Here is a 21,451-nt window from a genome sequence, read left to right on the forward strand (position 1 = left end):
AATTCTGAAAAAGAGAAAGAGCGGAAGGGGGGAGGAGGGGAGAGGGAGAGGAAAGAGAGGAGTGGGGAGGGGAGGGGAGGCACTGGAAGCTTTAGAAATTTTTTAAATCTCAATCATTTTGCAGATCTTAGTTTATGTAGATATTTTATTATATGTGATTTCTGTATAGTAGTTTTAGAATGACATGCAGTGCATTAGATGAGATTTAGTAATAGATATTACACTTAGATAATACTCTTCCATCTACTTTTATAAAGCGCACACGCATATCAAGATTCAAACTTTGCAATCTTAACTAATAATTTGACTATTAATTTTTATTTTTATAATGTAAATTTTATATGATTGGATTCATAATCAAATATACTTTATCATACATATAAGTTTACAACCGCAAAAGATATAATATATGATAAATAAATGGTCAAAGTGTTATTTAGAAGACCGTACCATGTTATACTATGCCTTATAAAAATAGAGGTCTAGCAGGGTCCCTACTAAAAAAAGAGGTCCAGCAGGGTCCCTACTAGCCCTCATTCTAGGAAGATCTCAAAATTACCCGTCCACCCTGAGGCCTAGAGGCTCTCTCCAGGGTCGCCAACTCACTGCCCATCTGCTCTTCCCCGAACTCCCTCTTGCGCGTCGGCACTGCTCCATCACAGTGCCTCCGTGATCCCTGCACAAGAGATTTGACACCACTAGTCTCGGACGCGTCCTCGCTAAGCCCGCCTGACGTCTCCTCACCGATCCAGTACCGACTCCAGTTCCGTTGGCCCGTGCTACGGCCGCCAACCCCAAGGTGAATTTCCATATGTGCATGTATACGACAAATCATTGTTTACTGTATTGTAGATAGGACTAATAGGTGCTACCTGACAAAAGATGAATGAGTCTGCAACATCTCCATCCATCTCTTGGATTTGAGGATAATTGATTCTTATAAAACCAGGTTACTCTTCAGTAGTCTATTATTTTAGTATATGTGGAAGTGCTAATATTAGAATTGATACCCAATTTGATGATGCACTTTGCATATGTCATTTCAGATAATTGTGAACATGGCCTTCTCCGACGATGATGACCTCATTGCTCAGTGCTGGAAGGAAGAGGAAGAGAAAGAAGAAGAGGAAGATGAGTCCAATGATCATGATGACCTCATTACAGTTCTCATACTTGCTGACATGGACTATGAGAGACACAAGAAGAAGTGTCGTGGTTCAGTTCCGGGACACGAGGTAGTATATAGGGACATGTCTAGTGGCCATTTGTACATTGTGGATGATTATTTTGCAGATTGTGCAATATATAATGCAAAAAAATTTAGGAGAAGGTACAGGATGTCGAGAGACCTTTTCTTACGCATAGTGGATGGTGTGGAGGCACACGATGACTGCTTCAAGCAAAAACCAAATGCATCGGGTCTTCTTGGTACTACTGCATTGCAAATGGTGTTCAGATCATTTTGCATGCTTGCATATGATGTTCCAGCTGACTCTATGGATGAAGTTGTGAGGATTGCAGAGAGCATCATGTTAGAGGCTTTTCACCAGTTTGTGCGCGCTGTGGTTGAAGTGTTTGGGGAGCAATTCTTGAGGCCACATACCGTTGAGAACACTACAAGACTGATGGCTAGAAACACTAAGAGGGGATGGTCTGGCATGCTTTGTTGCATTGATTGTATGTATTGGAAGTGGAAGAATTGCCCAACAGCATGGAAAGGGCAATATTCAGGGCATGTGGACGGGCCAACAATGATACTTGAAGCTGTTGCATCTAAGGATTTGTGGATTTGACATTCATTTTTTGGTCTACCTGGCTCTCTAAATGATATCAATATCTTGCAGAGGTCACCACTATTTCAGAGGCTAACTTCAGGAACAGCACCACCTATGGAGTACATGGTTAATGATCATAATTATACTATGGGATACTATCTTGCAGATGGAATCTATCCTTGTTGGGAGATTTTTGTGAAGAGTTATAGTAATCCACAAGGCAACAAGAAAGTTCATTTCACTAAAGCTCAAGAAGCGGTGCGGAAGGATGTAGAGAGAGCATTTGGTGTTCTACAAGCTCGATTTTCCATGGTGAAGGGTCCTGCTAGAATTTGGGACAAGGACACCCTATGGTACACAATGACATCAGCTGTTATCATACACAACATGATCATTGAGAATGAACGAGATGAAGAAGAGGATTACGACTACGATCAAGATGGTGGCGAGGTGCTGAGGCTGGAGGATTACGAACAGCGGGATCCACTTGTACTTGAGGAGTTCCTCAAGATACATCAGAAGATTGAGGATAGACAAGTGCATGAGGGACTTATGGAGCATTTGTGGGCGCTTCATGGCTCTAGCTAGTATAATTTGTTCTTGTAGTTTGTTTTGTGTCATGCGGTGTGGGTGTGACAATTTTGATATGTCATGTGAATTTATCATGAATTTGAGTATGCTTCATTGTTATACTCTAGAATATTTATAGCTTAGTGGTAATGATTAGAGATGAAAGATATATAGAATATATTAAAATAGAAGAGAAAAACAATAGGGGCTGAGATTAAGAGACTTTTGCTGGAGTTAGGCGTAGAAATAAGGATAGCAAAAAGTAGGGAGAGCCCCTCCTCAGAAAGTAGGAGTCTTGATTTAATGGCTATTGCTGGAGATGCTTGAAGAGCGGATGAAATATTTAATATGGATGATCTAAGATACCTTGGGCCCGGCGAAGACACCTTGGGGCGTGCATGGGAAAATGTGTGCTGGTACGACGTTATTTCTTACACGGAAAGCCTCGTTCCAATTAATCAGAAAAGGCCAGCTCGGAGGTCTAAAATGTAAAAGTTTGTCTTGAGTTCATGTCCACCATCATCTTCAGAAGTTCAGATGTACTGGCAGTAGCATCTCTCTCAGGAATAGCCCTCCACTTCAAAGCTTTTCTCAAGCACGTTTGTGGGTAATGCATGAAGACCAATTAATGTTGCACAGAGATTTAAACCGAGGCCTTGCGCAAATTGTTCCTTTAGAAACTAGTTTGAGCTGTTCTTGTTGTTGTGAACTTGTAAATCTTCAGTTGTAACAGTACAATCAATTAGTTAAGTCCATTCATTTTCAATACAAACTAATCTTCAGTTGTAATAGTAGTAGGTTAGGGTTTGTTTGGATCAGCCAGACTAAAATTTAATCTCATCACATCCGTGTTTCAACATTAATTAGGAGTATTAAATAAAGACTAATTATAAAATTAATCGTATAAATGAAGGTTAATTCACAAGACAAATTTATTAAATCTAATTAATCCATTATTAGCATATATTTACTGTAGCACAACATAGTTAAATTATGGACTAATTAGGCTTAATGGATTTGTCTAATGAATTCGCCTTTATTTATATAATTTTTTTTGCAACCGTGACTGAGCACGTTTTTCATTATTTATTTATATAAAATTAGTTTTGTAATTAATCTATATTTAATACTTTTAATTGATGTGCAAATATTCAATATGACGGGTTTAGTCCTGTCATCAAACAGACCCTTAATTCGCTTGAGGAATGGAAAATTAATATGCTTGCCAGCCAGCACAGCTGCATTAAGATTCAAGTTTCTTAAAATATATTTCTGAGGATAGAGCTGGCTTTAGAAATAGCCAGCGCCTCAGACCCGTGTCCGCGTGCACGGCCACCTGCGCGAACTAGCAGACAAGCACGTTGCCGACGCCGATGCCGTCATGCCGATGCCATGCCACACAGGATGATCCTCCGGCAGCGACGGGTTGGCTGCCAGGATGTGCGCCGCCGCCGCGGGGATGAACTTTCCGCCGTAGCCCTCGCCGGTGGGGAACAACGGGCGCGCGCAGAAGCTTGGTTCCGGCGAGAAAGACTGGAGCGCGGCGAGGACGTGGGAGGCGATCACGGGCTGGCTGTGGGGATGCTGTACGGGGAGGGCGCAGCGCTGAAGCCGACGAAGAAACAAGAGTGTCTGTGTCTGTCGATGATGAGCAGCCTGAAGCGGCGGTTCAACGCGAAGGGGTTGGGCGGCATGCAGGGAACTTCAGGCCATGGCATCGGCGCCGGAGGGAGAGAGAAGACCCAGATTCGGAGGTAGCATGACGTGCGTATCGTCCTGCCGGCGAACGGATAGGCGGGGCCGCCGCTGCCTGCCGGCGAGCGAGAGGGAACAGAGGAGGTCCAAGGTCGGGGCTAATCTGCAAAGAATAGGGGTCAAATTGCAAAACAACTGGATCGCGATTAATAATCACGATCCAAACCAGGGATCAAATTGAAAATTAACGGATCGCGGTTAATAATCGCGATCCAAACCAGGGGCAAATTAAAAATTATCGGATCGCGCAGGGTTGTTATATATAAAATACAGATCCAAACTAGGGGTTAAATTGAAAAAAACCGGATCGTGATCAATAGTCACGATCCAAACCAGGGGGCAAATTGCAAAAAAGGGATGGGGCATATGCAAAAACCTTGTTCCCCTCTTCTCTGTCCCCGACGTAGCGGAGCTCCGGCGCGCCCTCGCCGTGGCCGACATGGGCGCTCTTCGCGTTAGCGCCGGCATCCCCGATGCACTGGATTCCGCACTAAGCTGATGCTGGACGAAGAACGACGTGTGAGCGATTCGTTGTCCCGAAGCCTCACTGGCCGCTTGGTGCAGGCTGTTGTCGGCCGTGGATTGAACTGCTCGACGGCCGCGCCAAGCTACACCGCGCCTCACTGGCCGCTTGGTGCAGGCTGTTGTCAGCCATGGATTGGACGGATCGACGACCCCGGCAAGCCCCGGCGCGGCGTCCGCGCCTCACTGGCCGCTTGGTGTAGGCTGTTGTTGGCTATGGATTGGACTGCTCGGAGCCACGAGGGATGGGAAGAATGCGTGCTTGATCCCGGATTACAAGCTGGGCAATGGGCCAATGGCAATCGACGGTACACGAGGAAACCATCGTGGAGCCTGGCAGCTTTGAACTCCCTGCTCTACAGGATCTCAACACTCGAAACTTGCCAAGGTTGCACACTGGCTGTTGGCAACTGCAACTTGAATGACTAAAAAGATTCATTTCAAGATACCAAAATCTCGAGCTAAAGAACATGCAGATCAGCCTACAAATCCCAGCTGATGAAGACATTTGAGATCCATCTCAAAAAGAAGACATTCGACAGTCCAACTCGCCGTCTCGTCCGCAACGACTGGACGTTCCAAAGGGATGCCACACCGCATCCGCAACTGTTGCATTATTATGAAAAATATCTTCAGTTCATAAGTTAAACCTTTCACTAGTGTCCTTTTACTCTAACAAAGTAGTGATTTCCATTAAAAAATCAATTAATCGATACTTCAGTTGTGCACGAATGGGCACCATTTTCCGCCTGAATAGATGGCGTACAAACAACGGGTAAAAGAGGACAGGAGCCCAAGACTCTTGGGGTCACCTCTTATGAATTGCTTATATCATATGCCACTTCTTCCAGGCTAGTCCTGATGAAGCTGTGACCATATAGCTAAGATTTGCAACCACTGCAGCAAGCTAATACATCCTTGACATGCCGGAGGGCACAACACCAACATTTCTGTGAGTACCAGTACCAGTGCCAACTGATGCTGCTGCGGCAGCAACAATGCCGTTAAGAGATCTTGTGTATATGTCAGTCCCTGATGCTATTCTATCTAGCGGGTTATTCTTGGGGCCAGCTGGAACATGGAACGGGGGTGCTCTCATGTTTACTGCGACATCAGACGTGCCTTTGCTGTTTGCACAAGCATGGGCCTGCGAATGCAGTGTATAACCACCCATGGCTTGTGATTGGTTGGTACTGTCCAATCTTGCAGGCATTTGATGGTAACCATATGCTTGTGGGATTTGCTGATGGGAAGGATACCCTGAATTCATCACTGAGCCATTAACTCTTCCTGGTCCTGTTGTCAAAAAGGAAATAATCTCAGAAAAAAGACCCATCATGAGTCGAAATATATCAGCAAGCCAGCTGTAGTAAATGAACACAGAAATACCTGCTTGTGCTTGCAGCCCTTGTGGAGGCAGAGATGCCCTGGGAACATTTCCAGGACCTCTTTCTTTCTCCCAAGGATTCTTGCATGAATCATCAGAGACTGGTCTAACCCTCGATGAGGCAGCAAGAGGTTGTTCCTTGGCAGGAATGGGATTCGAGTGAACAACGGTAGTCCTGCAAAAATGAAGCAGGCAGATTAGCAAAAGGCAAAATCTTCCCTGAATTGACAAAAGGACAGAACACAGGTCTATGAACATTCTCAGCACATACTAATCAACTCTCAGTTTTTATTTCAGAATAGAACCCTGACTAGTAAATATTGACCAAGCACTGCACAGTTGACTTGAAATTTCAAGAACCTACAAATCAATTATGAGCACCCCAAGTCTAGAACATTGGCACTACTGAATACTCCCAGAAACGCATCTGGTCTTATTCTGCACTCAAGGCCATTTATAAAATTTTTGAATTATCAAGGAGAACTACGATTGTATCCCTGAACTCCTGTGATCATCTAGCCTTGGTCACTTCACTATCAAGTTCCAACATCCTGACAATGACCTCCTACCCAATCCTTAAGATGAAATCAAGACTATGATTCCATATTACCTGGGAAGGGACGCATGTTTTCTATCCATTGGGACTGATGGGCCATTACCACCGCTTTCTTCGAGATGAGAAAACTGCTTCTTAAATTGATCAACAGCACTGTGTAACATAGCCAGCCAGTGTTCCCATCAAAGAGTTGAAACGAAGGAATACATGAGTAAATAAATGCATGCACAAAGCACCATACATGTGCAAATACAGAAAAGCTAAAACCTTGGGTAGAGAAAGGTTGTCCTCTCTGTGCCGTTTATGTAGCTATTCAGCAATTGAGGGTGATATTCCAGTATCTCACGGAATATCAACTCCCTTATCTCTTCCTTTGACATTCTTTTGTGCTCAAAGTCAAATTCAGCTTTTTTGATTGGCTGACAGGATGGCTCTCTTTCAACCCTGGCAAGACCTTTGAAGTATGGATCACGCAATGCCTGACACAAAACAAGTATTTAAAGAAATGTCACAAACACTTAGGATTACTAAGTAAGGTTGCGATTTCAAAAAAAAAAAGAAAAAAGAAAAACCAAGTAAGGTTGCAAGCAACATCACAGGCCTAGTTCCATAGAGGAAAATGAACTTAGGCAGCAGAAAAAATTAAGGTAACAGGACACCAAAGGATTACCTCTTCTGCAGTTGGACGGTCCTTTGGGTCAAATGCTAATAGCTTTTCCAATAGTTTAAGTGCCAAAGGATCTGCATTGGGAAACTTCTGAGAAAATGGAACTGGGTCTTTCTTTCTCATGCTGCTCAAGTACCTTCTTGCTTTCTCATTCCGAACCTGAAAAGGAATTAAAAATGGAACAGGTTCAACTTTGGAGTCACTGGAGAAAGACACAAACTAAAAGGCGAGTTTCCCCTGGTTGTAGCACTATACCCGAGAAATTGTATCCATTGATGGTGTGCCTAGAAGATCAGTCATCAAGTCTAACTGATGGACAACATTTTTACCAGGAAATAATGGCTTCCCTGTCAACACCTCGGCGAAGATGCATCCAATGCTCCAAATATCAATAGCTGGTGTATACTGCATTTTTTTGGGGGGACAACAATGTAAAGCACATACAGACTATAAGCATATCGGCAATGATTTAAAAAACAGTAATATGCTTTTACCATTCTGAATAGTAAAGAAAGCTCATTTTATTATTGTAAAGCTGCTATTCAACAGGTCATTGGTTCCTATTTGTGCACAATACAGAATAAAAAGATAAATACAAATCAGATTGATCATGCATGAAAATAAACCACATAGCAAAAATGAAATACAGAACAAGAAAAAAAACGAGCATTTATATCTCCACCTAAATATATACAGAGTTTAACAAGGCCATGGTGAAATGTAATAACATGCCATGATAGAACTCATTGTCAAGGGGGGGAAGAATAATATGCTCAAAGAATCGTAATTGCTAACTTATTTAATGGGACGATCAAACGTAGCTTTTCACAACCCAAACTGAATTTTTCTGTCAATATAGGAGCATTTGTATGATATAACTATAGGGCTCACCTTGGAGAAGAAGGATCCACAAAGCTCAGGAGCTCTGTACCATCTTGTTGCAACATAATCCTAAAGGGCATATGTATCAAATATGATATCCATTATAATTCAATCCAATAAATAAAAGAACATAATTTTTGTTTCTTACATACCGTCCAGAATACTGTTGTCGGGGTATCGTTGAATGAAACTCGTGCTAGTCCAAAGTCACATATTTTCAGTTTGCAGTTAGAGTTCGCTAAAATATTCTTGGGCTTCAGGTCACGGTGATAAACATTAGCTGCAATTATAGAAGCTCAGTATCAGCTCAAATGATGGCTACGAATGTAAAATAAAATATGCAGTTAAATGGTCGCTGTGAGTTGCTATCTAAAAGGAGATGAAAGGGAATGTGATCAGTCTAAACATAAGTGGACATGATGTGGAATCCCAGATGGGGCATTCAGGAATGGTTGGCAAGCAAATATATAGAGGGAATGGTTTCGTACCAGTATGAATGTATTTGAGGGCTCGGAGTAGTTGATAGAGAAAGAACTGGTAATGCTCCTTCGTCAAGTCATCGTTGGCCTTTATAACTTGGTGGAGATCAGACTCCATAAGTTCGAAAACAACATAAATATCCTTGAAGTCCTTTCTCGAGGGTGGTAACATAATGTGCTTGATCTCAACAATGTCAGGATGCCTTAGGAGTCTGAGAAGTTTGATCTCACGAAGGATCCTTGCGGCATCAGAGACGTGCTCAAATATATTGTGTATCTTCTTTATGGCCACTCTCTGTCGAGTGTGCAGATCAATGGCCGAGCACACAACCCCATAGCTTCCCTTACCAATGACTTCTTGGATCTTGTACCGGTTTGCATCTCCATAATCCGTGAAGAACTCGGCCTCTGCAGAACTCTGCAAAACGAATTGCACACGCTGAAACAACGAACTGTTTGAAAAAAATCCTCCATTACAGATAACTTCAAAGGTCAATTTGGGAAACTGAAACGGGGCAATAAATGATGGGGTTGCAAAACCGATGGAGATAGGCACAGATTCGGAACGGACACAATGCAACAGAACACGTCACCAAGCAGTTACCATGAGAATGAGATGAACAGTTTTACAAATGAAATCGTTTCCTCGTGGGCATGTCCGATGAACACCACAAGCAAAGTGAACTACTTTGCGAGCCGACAGGACAAGGCAACAGCACGCGGCTCTGTTTAATTTGGGACAGATGGCATCTCGAAGCGGCACGAAACTGGTCAGCTTTTGCATGTGAAATCAGAGCTGTCCGCAACTCACCGCTCAGCTCACGCGGCATTTGACCTCTTGCGTCACAGCAATACCCAGATCAAATTCAGACTCCGCAAACGGTATGAACATGAACGAGTCCCGTCAAAACTTATAAAAACAAACAGAAAAATTCAAAAAAAAAAGTTGTTCCGAACATTAGCAATCGACGGCTCACGATTATTAGCAGCCTAGAACTGGGATCGACATCAAGCATCGACGCTTGTGCACAGAAACACAAGATAACCCGGAAATTCGTGAACAAACATAAAAGAGGCAGGAATCGCTGGAACCCCCGCACCCACCTTCTTCCGCTGCTCCTGCTGCATCCCCGCTCACCGGATCTCCCACCGAACCGCCGCCCAAGCACCGCTTCCCTCCCTTCCGCAGCACTCAACACCCGCCCTCGCAACCACCGGACCCTACGCGGCAGCACACGGCATTCGCTGCCCCCGCGCGCGGGCCGAGGGTATCAGGGGGGCGCCGCGTCCGCGAGGCCGCGCCGCCGACGCGGGTGGGGAGCGACCGCTACAGCACCCGGGGGGGGTCAGGGCTGCCGGCCGCTGGCTCCTCCGCCGGCTCCTCCTCCTCCCGATCTCGCGTGCGGCGCTCTCGAGAAGAGAGAAGCGGAGACGGGGGTCGGGGAAAGAAAGATGCAGAAAGGGGAGGAGATTTCTTTCGTGTGCTCGTGGCTTGTTGCCGTTATATGATGGTGGGGGCCGGGGCAGGCCGCCGTGGGTGCGGGTGGGTGGCTCGCTGGCCGGCTCCCCGCCGTCCGATCTGCATCTTTGCGTGATCCACCGCCCGCCCATCTACCCCCCAAGAGTTCACTAACGCCTGGCTGGTGGCTTTCGAAAGCGCACCGTCCAAATCTCATTTTGTAATTTAAATTTAAATCTAGCACCCGACTAAAACAGAAGGCGTAGTATTAAATTAAGCGGATAATTAGTCTCTGTTGCGTTAGTGTCGGCGCATGGCGCTCGCATCCGCGGTCGGTGTGGGTTGGGACTTGGGGGTCGGTATCGTGGTGTGGCTCCTTACCACGAGCAGCGCCCTGGGGTGGTTTAATTAGGTGGCGGGCACCTGTGATGGAATTGAAACGCCAACTAATAGTAACCTTGCCTTCAAATCACACTTTGCCCTAGCTTGCTTGAAAGTTAAAACCAGCCTCCACCTCCAGAGTCTAGACAGTCTCTTTTGCTAGACCAGGCGCGCTCCCTGCTGCGAAGAGGAGAAATCTGCCGAAACCCAGCTGCATCCTGCCGAACCTTTGTGTGTGTGTCTACGTACGCCGGATGGGATGCAATGCAACAGCAACACATGGGGCGTCTAACTGCGAGCGCTGTGCATCACGTGCCCGGTGCGCCACGGACAGGTAGAGGCAGACGCGCTCGCGCAACGCAGGAGCAGCATCAATGAATCGTCTCTCTCGATCTACGCGGGGGCGCGTGACCGCGTCCTGAACTCCTCCTGATCGGTGCCCCATCTCGGCATTGATTCTGGCATTCAGATTTCACAGCCGTCAGAGATAAAATTCGGAGGCCGCACAGTTCGTGGATGTACGCCTGTACTGCCTCCCGGCTCTTATCCGCGGTTGGTATTTTACCGCCACGGAGTCGTCGTCAACAAAAGAAGAAAAGGAAACGCAGGCTAGCTGGCCGCTAGTAATTCTGGCGTCTACCAGTCGTCTGCAAAAGGAGAGGACGCCCCCGGCCGTGCCCGTCACAGCATCTGCTGAGGATGTCGCGTCGGAATGGCCTTCACACACACAAAACGATCGCTTGCCCGCCACCGGCCACCAAAAAAGAAACCCAACCCAACCACGGGTGCAGAGTCAGTGGCGCCTAACTCACACCACACAGCGCCAGCGCCACGGCACCGCAGAACAAAAGAGTGATAGGCAGGCAATGGACACCACTGTCACCACAGAATAATCAATCATCAGCCGATGATGAAATCAGCAGGCACTCATGCGCATCTCCGCCTTCCAGAACGCGTTGCTCATCACAATCTCATAATATACAGTTGTAGATTAACGCGTTATTTTCGTAGCTGTCCGGAACAATTTACCTGGCTTTACTTGCTACAACATTTCAACAGCTACAACAAGCTAGAACCAAAAGAAATGGAAAAAAAAGATCAACTATACAATATGCTGCCTTTTTCTTATTTACCTTGCAGATGCTACATACATACATGAGCTGCAAAAGCAAATGCTCCCACGAGGTTGGTGGTGGGTAGGCGGCAGTGTCGGTTGCATACTCGCATGTGATGGCTGCTGCGCCAATGATCTCCCCGGAGCCAGCATGATACCACTAAAAAACATGGATTTCTGCAGGGAGCTACTCCAAATCCACATGGAGCCCTGTACGGCCATACCGGATCTTTCAGAGAAACCGAGCGAAGCTGCTACCTACTCAATCCTCTGCAGATTGTAGTGCACCACCTTCTCAAGGGTGCTTCTGAACTCGCTCCTCGGAAGGCACTGCAGGCTCTGTATGGCCAGGTCACCTTTCTCCTTGGCGAGCTCCTGGGCCCTTCTGATCCCGTCGCTCCGGTGAACCAGCTCTATCGCTGCGCCAAGGGAGCCAGGTTCGCTGAACTCAGAATTGATTATCTCCCGTAATCGCGGCTCGTCTTGCAGCGCGAAAATGACTGGGGCTGTCAGGTTTCCCTTGGCCAGATCGCTGCCTGCTGGTTTGCCGAGTTGCTCGGCTGATTGGGTGAAATCAAGAATGTCATCCACTACCTGGAAAGAGAGCCCAAGATTCCTGCCATATTCATACATCTGTTCACATATACTGGTGCCGACACCGCTGAATATGGCGGCAGACCTTGTGCTTGCAGCGATCAGGGAAGCGGTTTTATAATAGCTCTTGAGCAGATAATCATCAAGGGTGATGTCGCAGTCAAAAAGAGAGGATGCTTGTTTTATCTCACCACTGGCAAAATCTTTGATTACCTGGTACACAGCATTCTTTTGTTATTGAAGAGAAAGCATTTAGGATTCGAAAGAAGATGAAAGCTCGCTCTCAAGTCCTTTAGTACCTGGCTGATGAGCTTGATAACTTCAATGTTTTCTAGGTTTGCGAGAAACCAAGAAGACTGCGCAAACATAAAATCACCGGCAAGCACAGCCACCCGTGTGCCATAGAGCTGATGGATCGTCTCTTTTCCTGCAAACGATCAGATCCAGCTTAGAATAACTTGGTCAACTTATTGATACCCTCACCAAACCATTAAATTATGATGGATAGCACTGAGTGGAAAGGAAATAAACATGAAGCTTCCTGCATCAGGAATGCGACAAGGAAAATTAGAAAAGAGAGGTGCAGAAATGAAATCCTTATTTCCAAAGTAACCCATGTCTTCAAAGCAGAAGGGACAAAAGAAATCACTAGAAGATAGATGTACCATGCACAGCCATGGCTAGAAAACATTAAACAAATGTTTGTAAGAGGTTTTAGCATAAACAAAAAAAGAGCATGATGAAATGATGACTACTGAGAATACAACCGACTTTTTAATGAATAAACATTGTACACACCTCTTCGCATCCCACTATCGTCTATGACATCATCATGTATTAAACTTGCAGTATGAATCATCTCTATTATCTCTGCCAAGCGCTGATGTTCTGTAGTTAGCTCCCTGCATGGCAAAACCAAAATATCTGAGTACATAATATTAAAGATTCTAATACAAAGTGATAGATCTGACATGGTCAAAGGAACTTACGACAAAGCAGCTAATTCAGCAGTTGCTCTGGACACCAGAAAAACTAAAGCTGGTCTTAATCTCTTTCCACCAGCACCAAAAATTTGTTCTGCTGCAGAAACTAAAACTGGATTTTCTGCACCAACAAGCTGTTGAAGCTATATTAGTTATTACTGTGGCATATAGGATCCCACTAAACATGAGCAGTTAGAAACAAAATCTTCAATAGCCATGTATAGCAGTTACATATTGCAAGTGCAGGCATACATATTTGATTGTAATGCTCTAAATATCTTCCTTAATTATACAGAGAAAAATGAACTATGAATGAAAGCCTTTGAATCCGTCTTTGGATATCTCTTAAGGAAGACACTTTTGTATTCTGCATAACCAAAAATGCTATTATGAGTATACCGCCCACATTTTCCCAAAAACTTAAGCTTTTGCAAGAGTGTATTTGTGCATGAAACTTATTATGTTACGAAAGCTCAAGGTCTTAGTCTGAGACTTGGCCATCATATCTTTAGGAATAATAATTGTGGCCTCTTCATGTCAATATCATAGGCATGAGGTCTAGGGCAGTAGAAGTATGTGTACTTGTTATTTTCAGCCAGCTACTTGAGATTTTAATTGAATAGATGCATAAAGCTTAACTTAATAATTATAAATTCTGGGGGCATGTCAAAATTCAAGAAATGAACTAAAGTTTGCAGGAAAAGGGAAACACTCAAAGAGGCAGCAAAAGAAGTCATGGATGCCACAGAAAATAATAACAGCCAGCAAAACCGCAAAATCCATCGGTCCACTTGTGGTGTTCTAAGCTCCAAATCATCAAAATATGAGGCCAATATATGAAGACATGTCGCTTTGAAAGGGATGGAGGCAACTGTTAATGTCTTTAATCATCTCTAGATTCCTGTCATTTTGCAGGCCACTTTGAAGAACTGGTGCGGCCATGCACAATTGCTGATAGCATATGATGGTCAGTTATTTTACTTTGGAATATCATTGAATATTTTGCCTTCCATGAACTATGAAAACTTGGGAACATGTCAGAGACAAAGGCAATTTGAGATGATATAGTCAGTAAACAGCATGCTGGGTATAACTTCTGGAGCACTTCTAAACAAAAACCAAACAATATATGCAACTTTTTGGATGCAGATATGTAGAATGTGAGTATGCATTATTGGCCTTTCTCATACTTAGTCACATCACAGCTATATACTTGTGGTTATCAATTGCACTCAGAAAAGAAAAATATACACTTGTCAGTCATGCGTGCATAGCCTGAACTAAACATGCACTCTCTGGAAAAGGACCCTTAATGATGTGGCTAGTAGACAAAGCTCACCGATTTGAGATTGGTGTTGAGGTTGAGCAGGTCGTCCGAGACGACCTCCAACAGTGACGAAACAGAAATGCGTTCAGGGACGCTTGCCGTCGTCGCAGTAGGAATCGTCTGCGGGGGCACGCCAACTGCAGCAAGGCCTGCACAAACACACCGGTGTAAGTGACCAGGCCTCCCTCCAGTCCAGCACCGCTACTGAAATCAAGCTAGAGCACTAGGAAGCAGTAATAATTAAGTAAACCGAGCAGCGGAAACAGAGAGGGGAACAGCATACCAGGCTGGGTGGCGGGTGAGGCAACGAAGCAAACACATGGCGTGCGCCGCCGCCTCGGCGCCGCGCGCGTGACGGGCCAGCTGCAGCGGCAGGATGCCAGCTTCCCCAAATCGGACGCCTTCTTGCTCATGGACACCCCGGGGCAGCTCAGAGACAGCATCTCGGGCAGTCACAGAGCAAGAGACGCAGCAATCCAAGAAGAAATCACCTGGAGCTGGAGCTCCTATGGACCACGGATGCCAAAATCTTTGGACACCCCCCACCCCAAAGACCCTGTTCCTGGGACTGGGACGATACTTGACTGCGATTGGTTTCGTGTGCGAATCAATCAACCTGGTGGTTGATATTTTTCCCCCCTTCTCTCTCGTTGCGGAGCGGAGGTGGAGTGGGAGCTCCGGGTGGAGGGACTGCGGGATTTAAATATGGAGCATGCGGAGGCGAAAGGGGGCTTTGTGTATCCATGCTGGCCATAGAATCCAGGAGCTTGTGTGTGACTGTGCGAGCTGGGGGAGGGAGGTTCGACCGCTCGAGCGTGAGGCCAGCCAGCTTCGGACGATGAGAAATTGAGAGCCCAATCAGCTGGTTGAAGAGCTTTAAAAAAAGTTCCACATAAAACTATGTCAAAAGAGGTATTTTTCCAGTAGTTTCATTCAAGAAGCATCTGCTATTTCTGATTTATATTGGGGAAGAGAAGCTGAAAATCCTATCTTCACCCAACTCTCGTGGACCCACGATCGCTAAAGAATTTTGAAAAAAGCTCCAGCTCCACTAGAGAAACTGTTTCAGGATTTATTTTAAAAGAAGCTGAAACTATACCAACCGGGGTCCAAGAATTGTTCGGGGACGTTTTGCAATTTGGCTATTGAAAATCTCTCTAATTGCCTGTGCTTGAGCGAGACGACGAAAGCGCCACGTATTAGGGGCAGGTTTGAACACCAATTAGAAATATCAAAAAAAGACTAATTATAAAATTAATTGTATAAATGAAGACTAATTTATGAGATAAGTCTATTAAATCTAATTAATCCATCATTAGCATGTCTTTACTGTAGACATGGTCAAATCATGAACTAATTAGTCTAATAAATTTATCTCACGAATTAGTCTTCATCTATACAATTAGTTTTATAATTAATCTAGTACCGGCAGCGGATGTCCCGGTGGTGAGTGATCACTTATCACGGTACAGTCTTTGCTCCATGTGTTTATATTATCTTCCGTTGCTCTTCCAGTGGTGAATGATCGAAGGCCTGAGAAAAAAAATCTCCATTTGTGCCTAAAATCTCTACACCATCGATGTGCACCTAACGTTACTGGGCATGTTTGGCAGCACTCCACTCCACCAAAAACTGCTCCACTCCACCAACTCTACAAAATTGCCATCCAAACATGTACAGCTCCACCAACTCCAGCTCCAGAAAAAAGGTGGAGTTGAGGGGCAGATCCACGCTTTTTGTGGAGTACCTCAAGAGGTGCTCCAGAAACATTAGTTTCGTACCAACTCATAGAGTTGCAAGATAATTACCCACTGCCACTGGTTACAACGTAACGGTTCAATCCAACTCCTCCTTCTTTTCTCGTCCCGTCGCCTCCTGCCCCTCCCCTCCCCTCCCCTCCCGCCTGCTCCTTCCTCCTCGCCCGGACCGCCGCCGCCCCTGCTCCTCCTCCCCCCACCGCCGCCGCCGCCCCTGCTCCTCCTCCCCGCACCGCCGCTCCCCCCACGCCTGCTCCTCCGCCGTCCCCCTGCTCCTCCTCCCCTGCGCGCGCCCCCCTGCTCCTCCTCCCCCCACCGCCGTCGCCGCCCCTGCTCCTCCTCCCCCGCGCACGCCCCCCCTGCTCTTTCCCCCCTCACGACGCCGCCGCCCCGCCCCCCTGCTCCTCCTCCCCCGTGCGCGCCCACCCCCCTGCTCCTCCCCCGCGCGCGCCCCGCCCCCTGCTCCTCCTCCCCGCGCGCGCACCCCCCTGCTCCTTCCCCCCTCGCGATGCCCTCACGGTCGCCCCCCACTGCTCCCCCCCACCGCGCCGCCCACTGCTCGCCCCGTGCACGGCCGCCCCTGCTACCCCCCTCCGCGCGGCCCACTGCTCCCCCCACCGCGTGGCCCCCTGCCCGCCCCCTGCGAAAATGGAAGGCTCTGCCGGTGCTCGCTCTCCATTTGTTCCGCCGGCTCCTGCGGCCGGCCTTGGCAGCGGCAACCTCGGCGACGAAGTGGAGGAGCTAAGCTCCATCGGCGGCCGTTGCTCCATTGCCGGCCGGGCTGGATCGGGCGGCGTGGGCGGCGGCCATGGCCGGGTTGCGTTGAGCGCCGGTCGTGGCCGTGCTGCCCTAGGCGCCGGCCATGGACGAGGTGGCCTGGGCGCAGGCCAGGGCATGTCCGATCTTGGCAGCCAGGCCGGCGAAGAGATGGCACAGCGCAAAGGCAAGAGGAACGTGCAAGATACGGTAAAAATTTTCCTTCCTCTCGTGAAATTGTTGTTTGAACTGTATAGTGAGCAGGCAACATGAGTAGAGACATATTAGCGCAGATGTTATAAAGTGGTTACTGTCATATTGATCAGGGTGATTCAATTGATTGGACTGATGCAAATACGGCGCTTATATGTTCGTTGTTTGCCAAACAAGTTAACAAAGGGAATATACCGAACACCCATTTGAACTCAGTAGGTTATGATGAGGTCATAGAGGATTTTTTCAACCTCACAGGAATTCGTTTGTCCAAGCGGCAAACGAAGAACAAATGGGATAAGTTGAAACCTGATTTTTTAGCTTGGAGGAAATTAATGAGGAAGCAAATAGGGCCAGGATGGGATAGAGCAAGAGGTGTTATTGATATGGATGATGAGTGGTGGAAGAAGGCAAAAGCGGTGAGTTCTTGAGACTATATGTTATTTATGTTTTTTTAGGGAATTCGTTCAATTATTTTGTAGTAACACCAATTGCCTTCTTTCAGGAAATTCCAGGTTGTGGAAAGTTTAGGAAAAAACCATTGCAAAACGAGGATGATTTGTCAGTGATATTTGGTGATATAATTAATGATCAATCGGATCATTGGAATCCTATGAGCTCTAATCCCATCATTCCGCCATCTCAAGAGGTGCCTGGTGACGCTGACAGTGGTAATTTGCATGAGTTCCCTGATGATTGTGACCATGATTCTGCTGTCGGGGATCAATCAGATTATCCCCAAGAGGTTTCTCCTTCTCCTACCATTCTGTTGGCAAACAAAAGAAACCAACCAGCCAAGAAACCAAGAATAGGCACAGCACTAGTTATTCAAGAGCAAGTAACTAAGATTGCTGAGTCGGCCTCTTCTTTTACATCTAAAAAATTAGGTGAAGTCACTGTCCAACAAATCATGGACCTAGTGTTGGAATGTGGGGCAGGCTACGATACAGATGAGCACTATATTGCTATAGAGTTATTTGTGAAGAAGGACCAAAGGGAAATGTTCATGACCTTACCTACAAATGAGATTAGATTTAATTGGCTTCGCAGAAGTACAATGCCAAGTATAGCAATTGAGGAATAAAATTCTTGCCATGTTTTCTTTTTCTTTATTTAAACTATTGTCATTTTATTTATGTTTTGTCATTTGGTCATTGTGGTCTGTACCAAACTATTGTCATTTCAACTATATTGTGTGATCACTACATTTATGTGTTATCATATGTGTTACTTATTTTATTTTATTATCATATAGCCTGTTATCTGCAGAAAAGTGAGAGTGATAGTGATGACTCTACTGATGAGAGTGAGGTCTTTTGGAATCTTGTTTTGGGTGGTGCAGAAATTGCTCAAATATATGTTGATCTCTACCTTGCTAAAAACCCACCAAGGACATCTGGTGTTAGTGGTTCAGGATGGCTGCTAGAGACAATGAATACTCCTGGAGAATGCCACAGACAACTTCGTATGAGCAATGAAATATTTCTGGATCTCCATACTATGTTGGTGGAAAGGTATGGGCTACAATCTTCTATGCACATGAGCACAGATGAGATGCTTGCTATTTTCCTATACACATGTGCTGGAAATGAGTCTAATAGGAAAACTCAAAATAGATTCAAGCATTCAGGAGAAACTATTAGTAGGAAATTTGATGAGGTTCTAAATGCTTTGATGGCTATGGCAAGAGATTTTATTAGACAAAAAATCCTAACTTCTCCACAGTCCATAAAAGAATAAGAGATGACAGACATGCATATCCACACTTCAAAGATTGTATTGGCGCACTTGATGACACTCATATCCGTGTTGCGCTTTCACCTGAGGAGCAAGTGAGATATATTGGAAAAATGGGTATAGCAACTCAAAATGTTCTAGCAGTATGTGACTTTGACATGCGTTTCACTTATGTTTCCGTGGGAAACCCTGGAGCTATGCATGATACAAGTGTGCTGTACAATGCACTCAGAGTTGATGAAGATTTTTTCCCACATCCTCCACAAGGTAACATACGTGTATTTGACATTATATGTTTAACATTTACCATTAATCCATGACTCTTATTGTTTTATATAAATTTAGGAAAATACTATGTTGTGGATGCGGGATATCCGAATCGTCCTGGCTACCTTGCTCCTTACAAGGGTGCAAGATATCATATACCGGAATGGCATAGAGGTACCGAACCTAGGACTCCTATGAAAAGGTTCAATCGGGTTCACTCATCTATCCGCAATGTGATTGAGCGATCTTTTGGATTATTGAAAATGAAGTGGCCAATTCTTTGGAAGATTCTACCATATCCTATGTACAAGCAAAAAATGATTATTGTGGCTACTATGATCCTTCGCAATTTCATTCGTGAGCATGGAGGTGAAGATGAAGACTTCGCTCGATTTGATCATGATCCTAATTTTATTCCTACAATACCGGAAAGATACAACAAATATGCCGTTCCACAAGCGGCGCGCGATGGTTCAACTTCCGCGGTCAACGCCCCAACTATGGATGCCTTTCGTGATGGGTTGGCCACATCACTATCTATCGCTTGGAATTAGTTTGTAATAAAAATATTGATTTTGTACCATAGTTATTACGATCTTTAATATTATTTGGTTGAACAATGATATTGGAACATTATTGTAGCAGCGGAAAAAACAAACCAACCCTTCATCCAACCACCATGGGCAAAATAGACTATTTCTACCAAGTTCTCATATTTCTGGAGCTGGAGCACCACAATCTTCCAAACACGTACGTCAGCTTCAAGTTTTGCTAGAAAAGATGGAGCGGAGCTGTTAAAAGGTGGAGCTAGTGGAGTGGAGCTTGTTTTTTGGAGTGGAGTGCTCCCAAACATGCCATAAGTGCCAGATTTAACCACGTCTCGTCCGGGCACGGACACGGGCAGGAGCGAACAAAACAGTGGCCAGGCCGGGCCATGGCACGGACAACCTGAGCGCTTCCGTTCAGAGACGCCAGTCAAGTGGTTGCGGCCAAACCCGTGACGGGCTCCCATTCCGGCGCCACAGAGGCAGACGGGAACGTGTGCTGGGCGAAGGGCCGACGTGGACGAACGGGGATGGCTGGCGCGGTACGCGTACGCCGGACTCCGACAACGACACGCCCGTGGCCGGTCTCGGCAGCCAGTTGCCGTTGCCCGTGGCCCCGCGCGCGCCGTTCGCAGCACCCGCGGCCATGCGTCTCTGCTCCTCGCCGACGAACAGAGAAGAGTTTACCCTCGGCACCGCGGCACGGCACGGGAGTTCTATTCCCGTGGTCACGTGGCTGCAGAAATGGAACTGCCTGTGTTGTGCGCGCCGGGCCGGAGCTGTCAGATCGTGCGGATGCCGACGACTTGGGTGGGCGCCGGCCTAGATGATGCTGCCGTCTGCCGATGAGCGCAGTGCACTGGTGTACGTCTACCAGCCCGGCGTGGACGGGCCCGCCGACGCCCAACCATCCGCGACTTGACTGGTGACGCCGCCCGTGCAGCAACCCGAGGGCCAAGGCTGCCCCCGGCTTGGATCCTTGGTCGGACCACCGCACGTGCCACAGAATAGCCTAGAACTCCACAGGAACGCACGCACACACAGACGACGCTGGCATGGCAATGGTACACTTCTTCGAGCTCGGCCTTGGAGGCTTATGCCGACGCCTCGCCGCGCGCTAGGCTCTGAATACGGAACATGTGCATGAATCGCTCCGCGTTTCCTCGTATGGAAGGAAATCTATACGAATGTGCCGTGAAGGTAAGACTCGTGTGCCGGATCATCTGCACTGCGCGGAGCATGGTCCCGTGGTCGACGGACGACGGCGGCATCAAGGAGTCTGATTGGGAGCTGCAAGCCCCTTGCTCGGTCAATTGGCTATCGGGTTCGCATCGAGCGCTTGAAGCAGCTCTGGTCATGTTTGTGTTGTGTCATCATCGTCTGTTCGATGGTTCCATGGACGGAAGGACTTAAGAATTAAGATTGTTCAGCTGGCGGATGCATTCGTGTAACTGGTAACACTACGTTCCCTATGCGGCCGTGGATGCATCTTTGGATGAAGCGGATCGCTTTCTTGCAATCTTTTTTTGGAAACGCTTTGTGTTGGTGAACTGCATATGTCAAACCTGTACTTTTTTCTGAAATTATAGAATTTAAAATTACGAGATGCACAATTGAAACAGTGACTTTTACTAATATTTTTGGAATCCCATGTGGCGTATCACTGTGCATTTCTCACGACATTTAAAGCCCACATTGAAAGTTACCTTGTCGGGCCGCATACGT

The 21,451-nt window shown here is 46.3% G+C and overlaps 3 protein-coding genes and 1 pseudogene across 4 annotated transcripts; 2 read left to right on the forward strand and 2 right to left on the reverse strand.

Moving 5' to 3' along the window:
- The first annotated feature begins 1,058 nt into the window (after positions 1 to 1,058).
- Positions 1,059 to 2,363, forward strand: LOC112885185. Its single transcript, XM_025950846.1, has 2 exons — positions 1,059 to 1,235; positions 1,845 to 2,363. The coding sequence occupies exons 1-2, from the start codon at positions 1,059 to 1,061 to the stop codon at positions 2,361 to 2,363; spliced, it is 696 nt and encodes a 231-aa protein (XP_025806631.1).
- Positions 2,364 to 5,287: 2,924 nt separating this feature from the next.
- LOC112883878 (mitogen-activated protein kinase 10-like) lies at positions 5,288 to 10,076 on the reverse strand. 2 transcript variants are annotated; one of them, XM_025949136.1, is made up of 10 exons: positions 9,698 to 10,074; positions 8,603 to 9,011; positions 8,267 to 8,394; positions 8,124 to 8,183; positions 7,488 to 7,637; positions 7,236 to 7,391; positions 6,833 to 7,044; positions 6,620 to 6,718; positions 6,012 to 6,184; positions 5,288 to 5,918 (listed from the first exon to the last, which is right to left on the reverse strand). In XM_025949136.1, exons 1-10 carry the CDS (start codon positions 9,719 to 9,721, stop codon positions 5,530 to 5,532), a joined length of 1,800 nt encoding a protein of 599 aa, XP_025804921.1. In that variant the 5' UTR covers positions 9,722 to 10,074; the 3' UTR covers positions 5,288 to 5,529. The 2 variants fall into 2 exon arrangements, with proteins under 2 accessions (XP_025804921.1, XP_025804920.1); XM_025949135.1 differs by having other exon boundaries at positions 5,288 to 6,184; positions 9,698 to 10,076.
- A 1,298-nt stretch (positions 10,077 to 11,374) lies between these two features.
- LOC112883879 (probable solanesyl-diphosphate synthase 3, chloroplastic) lies at positions 11,375 to 15,127 on the reverse strand. Its single transcript, XM_025949137.1, has 6 exons — positions 14,735 to 15,127; positions 14,464 to 14,600; positions 13,131 to 13,258; positions 12,940 to 13,043; positions 12,441 to 12,568; positions 11,375 to 12,354 (listed from the first exon to the last, which is right to left on the reverse strand). The coding sequence occupies exons 1-6, from the start codon at positions 14,892 to 14,894 to the stop codon at positions 11,806 to 11,808; spliced, it is 1,206 nt and encodes a 401-aa protein (XP_025804922.1). The 5' UTR covers positions 14,895 to 15,127; the 3' UTR covers positions 11,375 to 11,805.
- A 1,729-nt stretch (positions 15,128 to 16,856) lies between these two features.
- Positions 16,857 to 18,254, forward strand: LOC112885186 (annotated as a pseudogene).
- The last annotated feature ends 3,197 nt before the right edge of the window (positions 18,255 to 21,451 follow it).

Source organism: Panicum hallii, chromosome 3 (assembly GCF_002211085.1).
Source record: "Panicum hallii strain FIL2 chromosome 3, PHallii_v3.1, whole genome shotgun sequence".
NCBI lineage: Eukaryota > Viridiplantae > Streptophyta > Magnoliopsida > Poales > Poaceae > Panicum > Panicum hallii.